Genomic DNA, 19,403 nt, shown 5'->3' with positions numbered 1-19,403 from the left:
AAAGAAAAATTGATTGATCCTGTCCACCTTCAAAGCCACATTATCATGCAAACAGCAGCCTCAGCATTAATCCCAAAATGCAACATTCCTTCAAGGAGAGAATTGTTTTGGTCAGTATTGATGATTCAGACTTGAGGGCCAACAATTCCTTCTTGGACATAATGTTCCCGGTCAAGAATGCTTGACTCAATATAAAGATATCATTGGTAAAATGGTTCCCTGTGTTTTCCTTAGAAACCAACTAAAAAATAAAAAATAAAAAAATAAAAATATAAAAATCAATGCATACAGACAGAATTCTGGCCAGAGTTGTACATACCAATCTCTGAAGCCATCACTGTGATGTTGTGCCAGGCTACCTCCTCTCGGTCTAGACTCTTGGTGGTTGTAACGAGTCCACTGTCAACATCGATACTGAAAAGTGCATCACCTTCTGCATTTTGGTCGATAGAATACCTAAACTTGCAATGCAGAAAAATTCTACTCAAAGAACATATTCATCATGATGGCAGATATTTCAGATGCACATATGATGAGTATATTATGTATTAAATGTATTAAATGTTTTGCTGAAATATGTGTCCTTGAGTTTGAAAAAAATATTTCCTGTTAACAAATGATTATAAAAGCAGATACTAATAAGCCTTATGAATATATTTCAAATAAATATTTTAAATAAATAGGCTCTATGCACAATTGTTTCTGCATTTGGCGACCAAAACGTCAGGTGCAAAGCAGTGTATGGAAGTTCTAAGAAAATGAAGCATGAAATAAAATCAATATTGATATGATTACCCATTTACACTGAATATATTTAAAGCTTCTGGAACTTACTATTAAGCTATTATTATTATTATTATTATTATTATTATTATTATTATTATTATTATTATCCTTTATTTTACCAGGAATTATCCCATTGAGATATAAATCTCTTCTACCAGGGAATCCTAGACAAAAATGAGATCTAATGATTTTGGGAAAAAAAAAAAAAAAAAAAAAAAACAAAAATGCTACAATTATACCTTTACTTCTTACTAACATTTACATAACCCTGCAGTTGTACTTTTGATATACTAAACTGGTTTACTTAAATTTAAGTTTACTTTCTTATTTTGTGATTTACTTGCACTTTAATTGTGCCGAAGTAGTGCTGAGTTCCAACTAAAGATATACTTAAGTGTATTTGATTGTGCTAAAGTGGAACTATTGCAAGTATACTTCAGGTACACTTTAAATATCTTGCATTTAAAGACTGATATTATACAGAGATCATATAATCCTCATTAATAGTGATACTGAAACACATTTGAGACATAATATTAAGAAATGTGCATTGTGCAACAAAGAAATATTCCAAATAAAGTTTAATTATAATTTTATATCAGTAAGTCTTAAGTGATATGCTAATAAATATGTTAATGGATTTGATAAATTAATTTTAAATAAATTATGGCACAGTTTTTTATTTTATTATTATTATTATTATTTTTTAATTTATGTAGGGAAATAAGACATAAAAAAGAGTTGCTATGGGAGAATATGTATTTGCTTAACCTCCAATTTGAATTGCAATTCTGCCTTTTTTCTCAGTTGGATCGAGTAAAATGCCTGAGCGAAATTCACACTTAAATAGTCAGACTTGTAACCCAAAGGTTGCAGGTTCGAGTCTCATGTCTGGCCGGAATTTTCAGTTGGGGGGAGTGAATACCCAGCGCTTCCTTCCAGCTTCAATACCACGACTGAGGTGAGACCCTTGAGCAAGGCAACGAACCCCCAACTGCTCCCTGGTGTGTGTGTGTGTTCACTACTGTGTGTATGCACTTGGATAGGTTAAATGCAGAGCACAAATTCAGAATATGGGTCACCATACTCGGCCACATGTCACTTCACTTTCACTTTCGAAAACTCACCTGACTTTGCTTCTTGTGCTGTCCGGGTCTTGAGCAGTTACCATGCCAACCACCGTCCCGGCCGGAGCATTTTCATACACATCCATGATATAGTAGTCCATAGTAAACACCGGAGCTTCATCAACATCTCCAATGATAAGCTTGAGTGTGGTGGTGTCTTTGAAAGGGCCCAGGTAAGAAAAACGAGGATCCAGATGGGTGTTGACACCTTCTATGTTCAAAGAGTATGCTTTCTTCTTCTCGTAGTCCAGAGGCTAGAAAGGACATCAGTAATAAGATCAGGGGAGATGCAGAAAAGACATTTAGCCAGCTTAAAAAAAAACACAACAATGAATAATAAGAAAACAATAAACAACACTGCTGAACAAACCAGTTTTTTGTGTGAACGTCTAGTTCAGACCTTTCTGAGGGAGATGATTCCTTCTCTCTTGTCACTGTCTGTAGAGATGGAAAACATGGCAGCTCCTTCTTCATTGGTAATTCTGTAAGTCATCTCAGCGTTGACACCAAGGTCTTCATCGTTCGCTTTGATTTTACCAACTGCTTTCCCTACCTGAGAAGATTCTGGCACATACAGCTGATAGTTCTCTGAAGTGGAGAATAAATACAAACAGAACAGATGCAATTTTAGTAAACATTCAAAATCTTTTGATGCAAATATTAAAATAATAAAATGCAAATAATAAACCTGAGCAAGCTCAAAAAAAAAGTTGTTTACTTCACAAAATAAAGCTTAAACAAATTCAGCCATTTGGGATAAATTCACAGTACATTCAAAGGGATTTAAAGATTAGATGGTTTCTGTAGAAGGGGCATGCCACGTGCCTAAAATCCAGATTTTTTTCCATATTGAAAGAGATTGAAAGAAGCAGAGACTCATACTTTGAGGGAATCGTGGTGGATTGTCGTTGACGTCGGTCAGTGAGATGTTGACTGTTGTGGATCCGGACAGACCCCCGACCGAGCCGGCCATGTCTTTGGCTTGGATGATGACGGAGTACATCTCTCTAGTTTCTCTGTCCATGTTCGGCAAAGCTGTCCTGATGACACCTATGACCCAGAGGGCAGAAAGGATAAATATAGCTCATGCTGACCTACAGTACATAACCCATATCCACATTGGTTATTCAAAATGGTATTGCCATTTTCTGCAAGTTATGGTGTTAAAGTACAAATATTAAAATGGCCAATATTCCCATAACAGGCAAAGGTTAGGGAGGTCTTGAACCCTCTAAATGAAGTGAAAACAAAAGGTTGTCTTATTTGTATACTGTACGTTTATCAAGGTGGCAAGGTGTGTATTTTCTTTTGGCAGCAACAGTAAACTTCAAAAGCCCTTTTTAGTAGAATTATTAACATACATGTTCCACACAACATCCACACAACACATGCACTATATTTTAAGTCTATTGAAGCCATATTACATTATATCTCTGTGTGAGGATCAGACTGATATGAAGTTATTATTCAGAGAAAATGATAGCCATGGTCACATTCACCGTGCGGAAAAGAACATCTTGAAAATTCAGCCTAATATCTCCTTTTGTTTTACACAGAAGATAGAAAGTTAAATGGGTTTTTGAAAGACATGATTATGAATGATTTTTTGGGCAAATCATTGCTTGAAATCAAACTGCTAGCCCTTTGATGGCATTTCCAGCAATAAGAGCCTCTTTCACAGGAAGGGTGCGTGTCCAAAATATCATGTGTACACACTGCAGATCTTTGACCCCTAGTTATTGAGGCAGTGAGCTCACAGCAAGTGGTTATCCTCTGTTTTGCCCCTGCTCTGACCTGACCAGGCTCTTTTCGAGCTTGACAACACATCAGCAGGCGAGTACTGACCCCTCACCTCCATGCACCGTTCCTATGCAGTTTAAGCCCTTAGCATGAAACTTCCTTTCCAGACGTGTGCATACACACACAAAGCATGCTGGTGATCATCTCCTGCATACTGCACAACTCTAAAGCAAAGTCTGCCATCTGATCCAACACTTCCCTCAGGAGACAGAGGATAAGACAGGGATGAAGGAAAGGGTGGAAAGCAGAACAGCTTGAGTTTGCCATATGAACTTGCATTTGTGCCCCTTTACGCCATGAGATCCCATGATAATATTTGCTGAGAAATGAGCACCAACTGACATGATACACCCAGGCCCCAGTTCACCAATATGGGCAAACAAAGGGCTGTTTAAAAACAACTGGAAATCAATAACATCATATCAAACATTTGTAAGTTCTGTCAGTATACAGCACTAGAATCAGTTTCATCAAATAACTGTGTATGAATCATAGAAAAGTGTGCATTTTCAAGCCAGGCTATTAACTAAGACATCCTATTCTTTTCTATTGATGTTTTAAAATGTAACCTGATGATCTGCTAAAATATAACAGAGGTTCATTTATGGTGTTCTTTTTCTGCTGAAAACTGAAGAAGACCTAAAAATGCCTAAAAGACCTAAAAAACACCTACATAAACAAGTCCAAAATGTTAGCAAGAAGCACAGAGGACCTGTGAGGGAATGACTAGCAGAGAATTTCTATTTCATGTTAAGTGTGAAAGTGTGAGACGGACTGTTTAATTATTCGAACATGCAATGTTCGCTTTTTAAATGGACATGACCATTGGGAATGAGAAAAAAATATGCATATAGATACCTCAATCCACCAGAACAAATAAACACACACCAGTGTTTAACCCCAGAGAATTTCATAGAGATTGCACCCAGCCCACTGAGAGAAAACACCACCTTCCAGGACAGGGGATTTCAGCAGACCCAAAAAAAAAAAAATGTTCATGTTAAACAGGCTCTTAGTATTCAGCTAGTAGCCATGAAGCAGAGACAGAAAGTAAATAAAGCAAACAGGACCAGACACTGACGCAGAACTGGGTAAGCCTGAGAGTTTGATTACCTATGGAACAACAGACAGTCAGCCTTATAGTGAAAGTGTGAAACTTCATGCAGGTTAAGCATCACCGGCCGGTAAATGGGAAAAACCAACTACTACACAAAGGTGCGGTAGAGGTAATTCTCAGCTAAAAGGATTAGACATGATGCAAGTCATTGTACTTTTATAGAGGTGGATGGGTAGAAACAGTAGCTTGGGCAATTTTTTATATTTCCACAGTAGGAAAAAAACAGATAATATATATTCTACTATGCTATACTATACTACACTATACTATATTATACAATACTGCACCATACTGTACTATACCATACCATTCCACGTTATGTCAGAAATACTGTATTCTACAAGTACAGACTTGGTGGGGGGGAGGGGGGGGGATGTATGTCATAGAGGCACTGGATTAGAAAAATTTACAAACAAATAAAATAAACTTGAATCATGGATGATTTGTTCACAATAAGACCTATAACATAGATAGCATGAATTATCATTATTAATCATTACCAGACTACAGAAAGTTGAAGTGGGTAACCCACTGTTGAGTACAGCCATACTGTATATCCAGAGTTGAAAATAACTAACTAAAAGCAGTAATTAACTACATTTGTCTGAATGCTCTAGAAATGTCTAAACTATTAACTGTTCTAAACTACTAGCTGTTCTCATCCCCTATCTCCTGAGGGAATGATTGGAGCAGATTTATATAAAGTATAATAAATATAATATAAGCCCTCATATAATGCAACCTGTTGAAAAGTTCTTAGTAAAATATTAAATATTATAAAATTAATATTAAATATACTACTAAATATTATTAATAGTAATATTCAATATTCTACAAATATTGCATTTTTCAATATTATTCATCTTATTAAATATTTCATATTAATTAGAAAAATTTAATACTATGATACTTATTGACGTTGTTCTTTCAAAAACCCTAAATGATTATTTTTTATTTATTTTTATTTTTTTGTACCAGAAAATACGTTTCTCATTAAATTCTCAACTTTTAGCTTGGCAAACCATACTTTCAAGAGTAGCTTTTCCAATATCACCTACTGTATATCTACAGATAAACTCAAAATGTAAAACGTTTCATAGCTGTGATACTCAGAGCAGAAGAGACAAGCTTCTGTCAACACTCTAACTCTCTCGTAGAGCAAAAGAGGCTCTGTAGACCTGGAGTATTGGATTAATTCAAACACTCGCACAGACTGCTCTCAGCACTAAGGTTATAGGTACTTCCTGCCAAAATGAAGAAGCAACACTGATATACAAGAGTGCAACGTTAAAACCAGCACCCTACGATAATAACCCGATGTGAACATTATCAAATGGCCTCTTAATCCCATCAAAACCTTCATGATAGCCAAAAACAGGGGATTAGAGATGTGAAAAGAGTTGAAAGAAACACCATGGAGGAAGTAGAATACATCCAATCTCATAGTTTTAGCGCCGAAGACACCAATAAAAGACAAACTGCCATCAGTGATCTGCCGCTTCAGTGGAGGACGGCAACAATCCCATGAGTCCCAGCGGGAGGGAGACTGAATAAGCAATTACACATAATAAATAAATGCACAGTGGAGTACCCATGAAATAATTCTGTGTAAATTGGCACAGATTTGTGGTGGATATCTGAGGGATGGAAGCATATATTGGTACTAAGCTACAGTAAGTCTCTTGGGTCAGCAGCTCATGCTGTTGCTGACAGGGTGTTTGCCGAAAAACCACGCACACATTAACAGCTGGAACAGATTCTACTCACTATTTTACCGCGTACACTGCTGATGTAGACGTTTGTGCATCTACACACCACACTGGCACAGTCAAACACATATAAGCCAAGCAAATTTATCCTGCACCAAATAGGCTCTATCATGGGATAAACACTCAGGTTGGCGCTTTCAAACGGGGACAAACACCCTCCAGAGTCCAGGCACATTCAACTTGACATAAACAAACACCACCACTGTGGAAATTGAAGCAAATGGCTACTAAGCACAGAATGAAAAATGAGGGAGGAAGGGAGACATTAAATTAGGATATACACTGTAGGCGAGCGGTATATCATAACAAGTAGGCCACGGTTCGGGTGTTTTCAAGCCTCCACAGAACAGTGTAGTCCAGGGTCACATGGTGCCATGCTGTCAACGTTTCAATCATGTGTTGATAATATTATGAAAATGATTTGTTTATCCACCCGGGCTTTGTGAGAGCAATTGAGTGTACCATGCAAGTCTACAAAGAAAACCATCCATATTCATCGCCCTCAATGTAGGTTTATTGATTTATTTCTGAGATACAACTGAGAATGATATTTCCCGCACAATTTATTGGATTTTCAATGTAGATGCCTGAGTCCAAGCTTCATTCGAAAGAGCATACAAATCCAAATATATTATTTAAATGCTTGACTGAAGTCTCTTCGACAAAAGACGCATTCCGGTACTGGTTGGGAGGGTTTTTTCCCCCTCAGTCTCAGCGGAAAACAACATGTGGAAAACAACATCACTTCAAAGGTGGAAACAACATGTATGAAAGCTCCTCAACAATGTGAGAACCCATCAATTATTATCCACATAGGGTAGCGCAATAAATTGGGAGTTCCTTTGTGAGCTTGAAAGCTGTTTTACAGAGAAAATGTATCCGTGTTTCTTACAGCCTATTATTGTGGAATGACTCACTCGCTGGTGACTTCGCACAAGCTGACAGGAACAATAAGAAAATATTCAAGTGCAGCCTTCTACAGTCGAAGGCATCTCAAAATGTCCATAAAACATGTTATTTTTAGAAAGCGAGGTCTTTGCATACCAGTTTTGGGGTCGATGGTGAAGAAAGGCTGCCCTTGGAGAATGCTATAGACGATCTTGGCGCTGTTTCCGTAGGTGGGATCATCAGCGTCTGTGGCAGTGATCTGGAATACTGACGTACCTGTGTGGACATAAAAAATATGTCCAAGTTAAACTGCTAAAATTATTCACATGCTCAGATTTGCATTCATTGTCATTAATGCATGCCACAAGCATGCTCCGACAGAGGCAGTACTCATATGCTGCTTGCTAATTCAAGTGACTCATCTCATGCCTCCTTGACCTGTACCAGGTTGAATTCACCTGTCATGAGCCTCTCTCCTCCAAGCCTTAAAGCATCTAATGCTATTACAAAGTGTGTGGGGCTTGAATGTTAGTGATAACGCTGCTCTATCCAGAGATGCATTCGCAGTTTAAAAAAAACAAAAAAAAAAAACACAAACACAATAGAAGGCACCAGACTCTAGAATAGCCCTGCTTGAAAGGCCAGAGGCCCTCAACCAGGTTATATGGCTCTATCTGTGTTGCTGGTGATTTATTCATTACAGCTTGGTAAAGTGGAGTCAGAGACTGCTGGTGCTTGTTCTGTACCTGAAGCAAAAAAGTCTTACTCGGAAAGGCACAAATAATGACTTATTATTTAACATAGAACAGAGCAATATTTCTAATGAATATTTCTAAAATTATAATGCAATGGCATGCCTGTGAAGCGAATATAATTAAAGAGAGAAACTTATGATTGAAAATTTGCACAGTTTGATTGAAAGCTTGATCCGAATCATCAGCTTTTAGTTATTATTTATCTGATATTTCCAAAAACTTGAAAATTAGTATTCTAGATCATACATATTTTCTTATTTTTGAAAAATGCATCACAGTCTCCACAAAAACATTAAGCAACACAACTGTTAAATATTAAGAATTTGAAGTTCCACCTGACCTAACCTGGACCTAACCCTAGCTGTGCCCAGAGGGGAACATTGTACCGACAGGTTGTAAGGAATGATAATTTCACAGCTCTTTGGCTTGAGTCCAGCCAATTGATTCAGATAGGAAGGAAGAACTCTGCAGACAATTAGCACTTTCCTGACAGTCCATTTACTGCAGGGTTGATGTGCACTGCCATTGGTGCAGACTGCAAGCTCTGCATGTGGATAACTTATGTATTAGGGTGGATAGCACAGATCTATAAAACATTGACGTTTCAAGTTGATATACGGGTGTAAAAAGAGGTAAACAGCTGTTTTTTGTTTATCGAATGCTGCATTCGTTTAGAAGCACTTCAAAATATTTGCACCCCTTGTGCGAGTGAATATACTTTTGAGGTTTCTATGTGAGATGCTGGTTCGATTTTGACATAACTCCTGAAATGACTTTTTCTACAACAGACAATAAATAGCATCCTCTTGAGAGGCTTTATGTAAGAAACAATAGCTTTAATAAATCCCACTATAAATCCACCACAACCAACCAGCAGCATGAGATGAGCTGGAGTCCAGGTCAGAAAGGCTTAGATCTACATTTGGGACTCTGCGGTCTGAACCTGACGAGCCAGCTAATAAAAACCTAAGCTGTACTGACAAAATGTTCGTCTGGTCCCCGAGCACTGCCCCGAGACATTGCCCCCCATCCCCCTATGTTGGCTTACCTATGTCTGCCATCTCAGGCACGGAGGCTGAAAAGGGGCCGTCTGGAAATTTGGGGGCATTGTCGTTCACATCCTGGACCTTGATGATGAATTCGGACTCAGGTTCCACTGCTCTGTTGGTGAAGCGGTCGACAGCCCGAGCGTGGAGGACATAATGGCTCTTCTTTTCTCTGTCCAGGCTTTTCTTTGCATGAATATCGCCCGTTAACTCGTTGATTGTGAATATGTTACCGGCACCTTCTCCAGAGAGTAGATATTGGACGGAGCCATCACCTTTGTCTGAGTTTGAGTGTAACTGAAAGTGACAAAGAAAAGAATCTTTTATTTTTGTAGCACTGCTATTTTGTAAATATTCTGTGGTGTTAAAACCACATAATAACTTATTCTGACACATCGTGGTGAAATGCAGATTATTTGTGCAGTATTTTAGAAAGCGAGACAGAGTGGGGTTCAGGATCAACTAAGCACTGAATTTTCAAAAGTATGTGAAATATGTAAAGTTCATAGCATAGACTCTTTAAAATACCAATCTGTTATTGTGGGGACATTTCCATGCCCCTAAACATGTGTGTGGCTCAAAATGAAACATGATTGTTTGCTTTACCTGTCAGTCATATTGGCTCTTTGTCGGTCCTTGGCCATTCAAAGTGGCCAAGTATCCCAGACCTTCTGTAGTCAGTCTGAAGGTCTGGATATGCGAGACTATGTTACACATAATAGTGTAGACGCATTGTGTTTCAGCCCTGGTCCCGCATTCATTTGGCGCAAGGTGAAACTTACAAGGTGGCATTGAGTTAAAGAAAAACTACCCAGCACCTGGTTAAAAATATTAAAAATAACCCAATATATTGACCCAACAGGCTGAACCCAGCATTTGGATAAATAAATAAATAGATAAATAACCCAGCATTTTTAGAGTATATATGCATTCTTTTAATTTCAATTAACTGGAATTGTACTTCCCTCCATTCAGATCTGAACTGCAATTTTATATCCTCTCTGATAACTAAATTCAAATTCATTTCAAATTCAGGAACTTAATTCAAATTTACAATGAGACAAGACAGAAGTTCTTCCTTCCATTAAAGCATAATATACTCTTTTCATTTTCAAATCATGCTGGGGATCATCAAGATTGACATAAACTATGGAAGAAATTAATGTTAACCCCCCCCCCCACTTTTAATTTTCATAAAAATTGTTATGATGATAATAAAATGTACAATAAATTTACAAAATAGAAACATTTTCCCTAGTGACTTTTGGTCCCCATTATAAATACAGCAACTTCATAGCATAGTTTAAATTGTCAGGCTTTGCATTTGTAAATGGTCTAACTTTAAGAAAACAAGAAATTAATTGACATAGAACTAGACCGAGAAGTAAATGAAAACACGGGGGATAAATGACTTTCCCTTCCAAACGGTCTCTCCCATTGCGTTGACATGCTTATGGGGAAACTCCTGTTTACTCTGATACTGAAGCCTGATTTGTTAAAGTCTGTGTAGCTGCACTAACCAATGGTGCTTCAACCTGCCAAAAGGGGAGGAGCTGACCTCAATATAAGTCGGCTCGAGCGCTATTTTGTCAGATTTTTTCTCCTTCAGTGACGCAAGCAAGAAGCCCAAGAAGGAAGAAGCTTAACTCAGCTCAACTCAGCCTGCTGCTCTCCTACCAGATTGCTTCCCCTGTGGCAATCCAGCACTAACAGCAAATTTTCTGCGACGTTGTTGTAAATGTAGTGCCGCGAGTGTGGCATGCTGTGGCTCGAAGAAGATCAGCACAGTGACTGTGTCACCTGTCTGGGCAATGCTCACGAATCTGAGGAGGAAGCCGCTTTGGATGACTCCATGTCATTAACGCTTTCAGATGCTGAAGAGTGGGCGTGTTCCGGCAAAGAGCATAGACAAAGAGCTGATCCGCGTTCTAAGACTGTGGAGGATCTAAACATGCCGCCATGGTCTGTGGATAGAAAAAGAATGCGCTGACGGGGAGGAGGAGCCAATCGAAGTCTGCCGCAGTTTTCATATGAAATTTAAAGGGGAATGAGGCGATCATGAATTTGTGTACAGTTTACGGAGCTAATCGCAAACTTTTAGGGGTATAGCTATAGCCCCCCTAAAAATGGCCTAGCTACGCCCATGTTCCGTCCCATGCTTGGTGCCTGGGACATTTCTCAGGTTAACCCACTGCTGCATCAGAGTTGTGGCTCATTGGAAATCCTCTCACCTGTTTCAATCAGACTTCCCATTGGGACTGACCTCCAGAAGGAAGGTGGTCACAACCGATGCCGCCTCTTTCAGACAATATGATGATGATAGCCTTTATCATTCCCCAAGGTAGTCTGAGGTCACACTCGCTTCACAGGTTGGCGCGACGCCTACTTCTATGGGCACAGGGCAAACTCTTCTCACTAAGAGCAGTTTATGTGCCGGGCAGACTGAACCAGAGGGCAGACATGCAGTTCAGGGACAAGTTAGCTCCAGGGGAATGAAGACTACATCCCCAAATGGTTCAGATGATTTGGTTTGTCTTTCACAAATTTCACTGCCCAATCTACTTTTTGAGACAGAGAGCCTTGGCCCATGGTTGGCCCAGCACTCGCCTGTATGTCTTCCTCCAAGTTGTCCTGCTTCCTCAGGTCCTCAGATGGGTCAGGTTAGTCAGATGCTCAGTCCTCCTGGTGGCCCCACTCTGGAGGAATCAGACGTGGTTCCCTGAGTTAATCCAGCTGCTATCTGCAGCAGCTTGGCCAATACCACTGATGGATGACCTTTTCTCGCAAGCAAACAACTTGATTTGGCATGCCCGACCAGAGCTGTGGTACTTTCATGTTTGGCCCCTCAATGGGAGTCTTTGTAGCTCCCCGCGAGTGTAACTAATACCATTTTGGAGACTAGATGTCCATATCCAAGACGTCTTTATGCCCTAAAATGGTCAGTTCTCTCTGATTGGTCAGCATGGACTGTGGACCTGTCCTCTTGTGATGTGTCCCATGTGCTAACCTTTCTACAAGACTGAATCCGCCTCATCCTCATACTCTGCCAACTTGGGACTTGTCTATAGTCCTTCCTCCCTCCCTTTGAGCCACTCCAGTTACTCCACTGAGCTTGGTCCAACAGAATTTCTATTGGTGATATTTGTGCGGCCGCCGGCTGTTTGTCACCATCTACCTTTACCAGGTTTTATAACATCCCTGCCCTTCTGGTACAGATTTTGTCCACTTAATTTTAGCTAATCCCCTTATAAGTGGAGAAGGTAGTCCTCAACCTAAATAGCTTGGTTCTCATTATTGGGTCATGCTTACAGGAGCTCTCCATAAGAGTGCTCCAGGACTAGACTTGCAGAGCGGCTTTGTTCTGCATTTGCTTATAGCAAGTCACTATTGGACGCGTTACCCATAAACATGTCAATGCAATGGGAGAGACCATTCGAAAGGGAACACTAAGCTTATTAAAATAACCTCGGTTCCATAAGACAAGGGAACATGCGTTGCATAGGCTACATTGTTATAAGGCTGCATGCAAATCGATGATTGTCGCTTCAGTCGACAGATACTGACAAAATGGCACTCAGAGCCAACTTATATATAGGTCGGCTCCTCCCTTTTTGGCGGGTCGAAGCGCCATTGGTTTGTGCAGTTACACGAACGTGAACATATCAGACTTTAGTGTCCAAGTAAACAGGAGTTTCCCCATAAGTGTGTCAACACAACACTTGTTCCCTTATCTCAGGGAACCGAGATTACATTAATAACCAGAGCATTCCGTACATTCCAAGCTTTAATATATATATATATATTTTTATGACAGATCTATCACAATAATGATGTGTGTGACATTCAATTCAATTCAATTCAATTCAATTCAATTCAAGTTTATTTTTATAGCGCTTTTTACGATACAAATCATTGCAAATCAACTTTACAGAAAATTAAGTTTCTACAATATTTAGTAGTAGCTTATAAGTGGTGACTGTCAGTTTATGTGCATATGGCAGAAATGTTCAGAAAAATCAATAAAAGACGTAAACAAACAGATGATTAACACTATTAACAGCAATTATGCAATCAAACTTATAACAAAATTTGGAAGTTCTGTATGTTGACATGTCCCAGCTTTTGTCACAGAATGCTCTTGATTTGTAATTAGCATGCTCTTTAAATAGAACTCACATTGCATGTACCAAACTAGCACAAGGATACCCCATATGCTCTGAGGAAATTCTTTTCACAGGAAATGTCTGTCATTCTTCCACAATTTCCACAGACTAAAAGTAGTCTAAATGTATACCCTTGATGTTACTAATTTTTACTCTTTGGAATATAAATTCTTTCATGACAAATTTTTAAACTCATGGGTCAAAAAAAAAAGCATGGTATACAGTGACATAATACACTACACTGACATCATAAGGCTAAATCTCGTGGCTCCCAACCAGAACCAAATTGGAGTTTCATGTGAAATACACATGCATCACAGGAGTGAAAGGATACCTCTTAATAAACACGGCTTAATCCCAGCACATTCATATTAGTTATACAATAAGAGATTCTGTAACAGAATATTGCTTCTGCCTAAAGGTAAGAATTTTCTGTGATGCCGAATCTAAATATCCAAACAAATATTTAGAATTTACATAAGGAAATATGCAGTCTACAGCTATTTTGCTTATCCTTCAAAGACCACATTTTCTTATTTATTTATTTATTTATTTACGCACTAGCAAAATAAGTTACAGCCCTTGGCCTGTTGACTTTTCCATGTCTGACCACTTATTTTATCTTTACGTCAATATTCCCAAATGTGGGTACAATCTTATAAAATAATCTCACCAATGAAGTCATGTGGTCATGTGGAGCAACTTCTCCGAAATTATTCACATATAATTATTCACACATAAACCAAGATGATTGTGAATATCTTACAAGACCTTCATAAATAAATGTACTCTTTACTGCCTACTTATTGTGAATTGGTGCATGTTGTTAAGGGAATTTTTTTTTTTTTTTTTTTTTTCATTTTTTGAAAATAATGATCGTGTACAATTACCTGTCTTCAAAATGAAATGGACATATATTATTACTTTTTACTCAATGGTTACATAGCATGCCATTTTAGAGACATTAAATTGAAACTGAAAAATTGAAAACCACGACTAAGACCGGTTTCACACCGCAAGCAGGAGCGTTGCGTGAGCAGTGCTGAAGTGATGGTTTTATCACTGAGTCTATTTTTGCTGTGATGCTCATGCTCAATTAAAGTGACAGCCCACTTTCAATGAACAATATATATATTATTTCACACAAAAGGAGCTAAATATGCACAGAATAAGCATGGCTAGTGTGTTTTAACAAGATTTAGACTATGTCAGAAAAGAAAATCAAGAATCAATAATTATGTATAGAAGATTTACCAATTTAAACTTTTATATTAAATTATTCGGTTTTTGATAAAGTATAGTGTAAATAATATATATATATATATATATATATATATATATATATATATATATATATATATATATATATATATATATATATATATATATATATATATATATATATAAACATTAAAAACAGCATGTTCTATATCGAAGTATAACTAAGACGACAAGATATCAGATCATATTTTTTTTTTCACATGAAAACCACAACAAAAATGCAAATCCCCACCATAACAAAAAACTAATAATACTAATACAAAAAAAATTTATAACTGACCAACTTCTAAAAACAAATTTATAGTTGTCTTATGTAGAAATATGTAGCTTTGGAGCTGCTTCAGTGATGCTGTACAAATGCTTCAAGTTTGAATACTCTCACAAGTCTGCATGCAGCTGCAGTGATATGGCGCTAGTTATGCTAACGTGAAGCTGACGCGAAGCTCACGCTTGAGGTGTGAAACAGGCGTAAGGCACGAGCTTCAAACAAGATTTTTCATTTTCTTTAGCATGGACACTCTTGTATGTAATTGACCCATATGTTTACAGAGATGCATCATGAAGGATCACTTCTGTTCATGTCAGCTTTTAGTGTAAAATCAATATATGAAACCATCTGTGGCACAGGCTTCATTAGTATCTCATATGCTATGCTTGTGCAACTACAGTGACACTAACCGCAAAACGATATGCATACAAAACAGCAGAAAGCTTCAACTAGGGATGTACAGGAAGCTGGATGAGACCATCACCTGAAACAGAGAAATACTGCTATTTTCATGACACTTATCCAACAATAAATGCTGCCGTTTAAGTTGCTAATGATCACTAATGAGGCCTTGAAAAAAAAAAAAAAAAAAAAAAAAAAAATGAGCACCAGGAATTGGCAGAGCATGGCCCTTGGTGTGAGAGAGAGAAAAAAAAAAAAAAAAACTTACTTTCCATGTTGCTGGGTTGCTATTTAAGCAGCTTTCTTTTTCCTACTGTGTTCCCATAATTCTTGGCAGCCTGTGTAATCCCACCACAGTGAACAATTAGTCAGAATGTCGTTCACATTCCATACCTTTTCCCCCTGGTTAAGAGGGACATTCACCTTTACAGATATATATGGCAGGAGGGCCTGAAACCACACTATTTAAGGGGGCCATTGCTTTATCTACAAAACTTTGAGTATACGCCTGGTTACTGCTGCAATGCAGCAGGACATATATTAAACCATACCAAAAATACGCCCTTATGCACATAGCTAAACCTGAGACCCAAACGCTTCTTTCATCCCGCTGTGTATGCTCATGTTCACCTGCTGCATCCAGCAGTGTGAGAGCTTGGAGAATCCTCCTACATTGTACTTCAAAAAAGAGTAACCCTTGTTTTGAACTTGCCTCTGATATTTTTGGAAGCACCATTCACTTCTCTGAATACATTAGGTTCCCCTAAGAGAAGGACTGAATATTTTAATCATGTTCACCTTACCAAAGAACTCCTTAAACTGAGGATAAATAAAGTAAAGGTTTGTTAAGATATATATATATATATATATGTATGTATTTATATATATATATATATATATATATAAATATATATATATATATATATATATATATATACTGCCTAGTCCTGATATTTCCCAAAATTATTCACACATAAACCAAGATGATTGTGAAGGTCTTGCAAATACCTTCAAAACTAAATTGACTATTTACTGCCTAGTCCTGGTCTTATTGTTAATGATTGGTTAATGTTACTTGGTTAATGATTGGTTTGGGGTGATTGCTTTCATAATCAAAAATGACTTTTCTTTCTGCTGATGTCACTTAAACCAACCAAGCTATTGGTTAGTCAAATCAAAAATCAAAAGCCAAACCACTGTTTAGCCATTACATTGCATGCATATTTTTTATTTATTTATTTTTTCTAGAAAAATAACTGTCATTTAGAAATATTTTGCATTAGCAAAGTAAAATTGATTGAGCTACAATGACTAATCAATAAATTGTAAACAGATAAATAAATAAATAAACAAATAAATAAATAAATAAATAAATAAATAAGGTAATTTTGGGGGAATAAATATTATTTATAAGTATTATTATTAATATTAAAAATATTATTGTTACTGTCATTATAAATTACAATAAATTATGTTTGAAAACAAAATGATGATGATGATGATGATGATGATTAAAATTAAAAAGAAGACAAAAATTATCATCACCTGAAGAAAATTCAGAAGGAGGAATGAAGTGTTTAAGATGGGGGTGGGGGGAGGGGTAGAATGCATTGACTCGTCCAGCAGAAGGTGTGATGCTGGTCCCCTGCACAACATTATCACACAAATGAAAGGCTTTGAGAAACCTGCCAGACAGATATAGACTCAAATCTAAAAGCACCAAGCTTAGAAAATACAAATGCATCAAAAGCGATTAATAGGATTATGAATGAAAGCAAACACTTGAGCACAATGAAACTCATTAACCATTTGAAACAAACTGGGTGTGTTGCACGTCTTGCATGATTAGCATACTGATCCGGCTATGACTACATTGTCCCATTAAATTATAATGGTGACCACTGAGTGTTTGCACACCTTGTCAAACACATACATACTCACACCCACACTTGTCTACGCTTCATTCAGAGCTCTAAGGCATTTTATTATGGTGCGAAAGTGATGCATTTAGATCCATTAGAGCACCTATTATGGGTCAGAAGTCTTTTAATGTGTGCATGCTATGAGGTGACGCTACTGAATCTTGCAGCATGAACATTTCAGTGCTTTAAAGCCAGCATGAAATCAAAACTGAATTCTTATTGATTTATGGAATACTGCAGTGTTTATTATAAATGATTTATCTGTGCACATCATTTTATAAAATTCATCTGCCCTTGTAATCTTTAACAAAAATACCCCCCCCCCCACTTCCCATTTGTTTCACTCTGATCTCACAATAAAGAAGAAAATACTGCAGCTTCCATGTCATGCTGACTTTAAATGAATAGTCCACCCAAAAATGAAAATTCTGTCATCATTTGCTCACCTTTGTGTTGTTCCAAACCTATATGACTTTATTCTGTGGGAAAAAAAGAAGGTATTTAGAAGAATGTTGGTAATCAAGCAGTTTGACTTGCATTGCATGGACAAAAAAATACAATGGAAGTCAATAGAAAGCAAAACCAACATGGTTACCAACATTTTTAAATAACTTTTTTATGTTCCACAGAAGAAAGTAAGTCATTCAAGACTTGAGGGTGAGTAAATGACAGATTTTTCATTTTGGGGTGGACTATCCCTTCAAGAGTGCATATTAGTGCGCAAACATATAAATGAAACTTTGAAGAAACAATGCCCTATATTGTTAAAACAAGCCTCTCATTAGTGGTGTCTTGCTTCGACCGACCTCATTCCGACAGTCTTTTTAATATTCATAGGAATGTCTGCATTAAGAATGCACTGAAAGAACATATACAAGGAAAACAATTCTCTCTGCAGACATGACCATGATGCAGGGTTTGCGGTTACTGCTGCCGCAGACCTGAGAGCACAGGTTGCCTCGTGCAGGGGCTTGATAAACTACCCACGCTACAAGAAAGAAAGGACTGATTAAATCAGGGCTCAGCCTTCGCCGCTAACCACAAATTAAAGCCGGCGTGCTGATGGAAAGGTCAATTTTACACTGCACCAAGAGCCATTCACGTCAGAATAAGGAAGCGTGCATGGGCGGCTCTGAGTTTGGTAATTTGGCATTAGTGAGAAGAAGCTGAGTGGTTTAATATAATCCTCCATCTTAAAAGCTGCCGTGACAGATATTCATCAGCCGAACAGACTCCAATAGAACTGCAGCGAACTGATTTCTATTTGTCTTCCTCTACTCCAAAGTTTACGTTACTGTAGTAGACCCTCTCTAGTTATCACACACTCACACTAATGTGTGCTACCAGTCTGCTGGTAAAGAGATTAACAGAGAAAGAGACCTTCCAGAGTGCCAGCAGCTTGCTAGCTCTCTATTACAAATTTCAAAGCTTAAGCTTTTTGTGTGCGTATGCATCTCTTTCTGGATGTGTGTGAGTGTATGTGCTTTTCCACATGAAAAGGGAGCATATTTACCACAGCAATAATCTACAGTATGAAGAACAAATTGTATCTGCTAGGCAAAAATACACTAAACAAATATTTGCAGTTTTACTTTTTTTTCTCAAACTGAAGAAGTGCTCGAGTACGTGCTGGCAACATTTTCACATCATTCATTTGATATAAAAGAGAAGCGTGGAATAAATCAAAGAGCAGCTGAATTGAACCTCATGAGAGTGTTGTGTCTCTCGCTCAGTCAGAAACTTCATCTGCTATTGTGTAGATTGTGTAACCAATGGATACCACTGATGTATCACTTCTATGACAAGAATCAGACAATGAGCATAATGCTACTTGACAAAAGAAAAAGAAAAAAAAAATATTAAGAATTTCTTTTCTTTTGGCTGATGCTCTTTTGAAATTCACATTATAGTGTTTGCTAAAGGATTCAGTGGTGAAAGATGCATTCCGGTACTTGGATAATTACTTTTAATTAACAGTCATGTTTTGACTTAAAACTTATATTTATACATATTTAGATTTTGTCCCCTTTTTGGGTCCTCTTGATTGAAAATTTGGTCTGCTAAGTTAGATGTCATTTT

General features: G+C 37.6%; 1 protein-coding gene across 2 annotated transcripts in view; it reads right to left on the bottom strand.

The window, feature by feature from the left end:
- LOC109069265 (cadherin-18-like) overlaps positions 1-19,403 on the bottom strand; it is a 45,167-nt gene that overhangs the window by 11,115 nt on the left and 14,649 nt on the right. Inside the window, exons 2-8 of one of the 2 annotated variants that reach the window (XM_042774364.1) lie at positions 16,948-17,047; positions 9,291-9,585; positions 7,644-7,763; positions 2,796-2,963; positions 2,314-2,501; positions 1,914-2,167; positions 320-456 (exon numbers count right to left, since the gene is read on the bottom strand). In XM_042774364.1, the coding sequence (XP_042630298.1) occupies positions 320-456; positions 1,914-2,167; positions 2,314-2,501; positions 2,796-2,963; positions 7,644-7,763; positions 9,291-9,585; positions 16,948-17,047 (1,262 nt within the window). The remainder of the gene's footprint in view (positions 1-319; positions 457-1,913; positions 2,168-2,313; positions 2,502-2,795; positions 2,964-7,643; positions 7,764-9,290; positions 9,586-16,947; positions 17,048-19,403) is intronic. The other variant, XM_042774356.1, reaches the window with a different exon arrangement.

The sequence above is a fragment of the Cyprinus carpio genome, chromosome A2, assembly GCF_018340385.1.
Source record: "Cyprinus carpio isolate SPL01 chromosome A2, ASM1834038v1, whole genome shotgun sequence".
Lineage (NCBI taxonomy): Eukaryota > Metazoa > Chordata > Actinopteri > Cypriniformes > Cyprinidae > Cyprinus > Cyprinus carpio.
The sequence above is the reverse complement of the archived record's forward strand: the minus strand, read 5'-3'. Positions and strand labels throughout refer to the sequence as shown.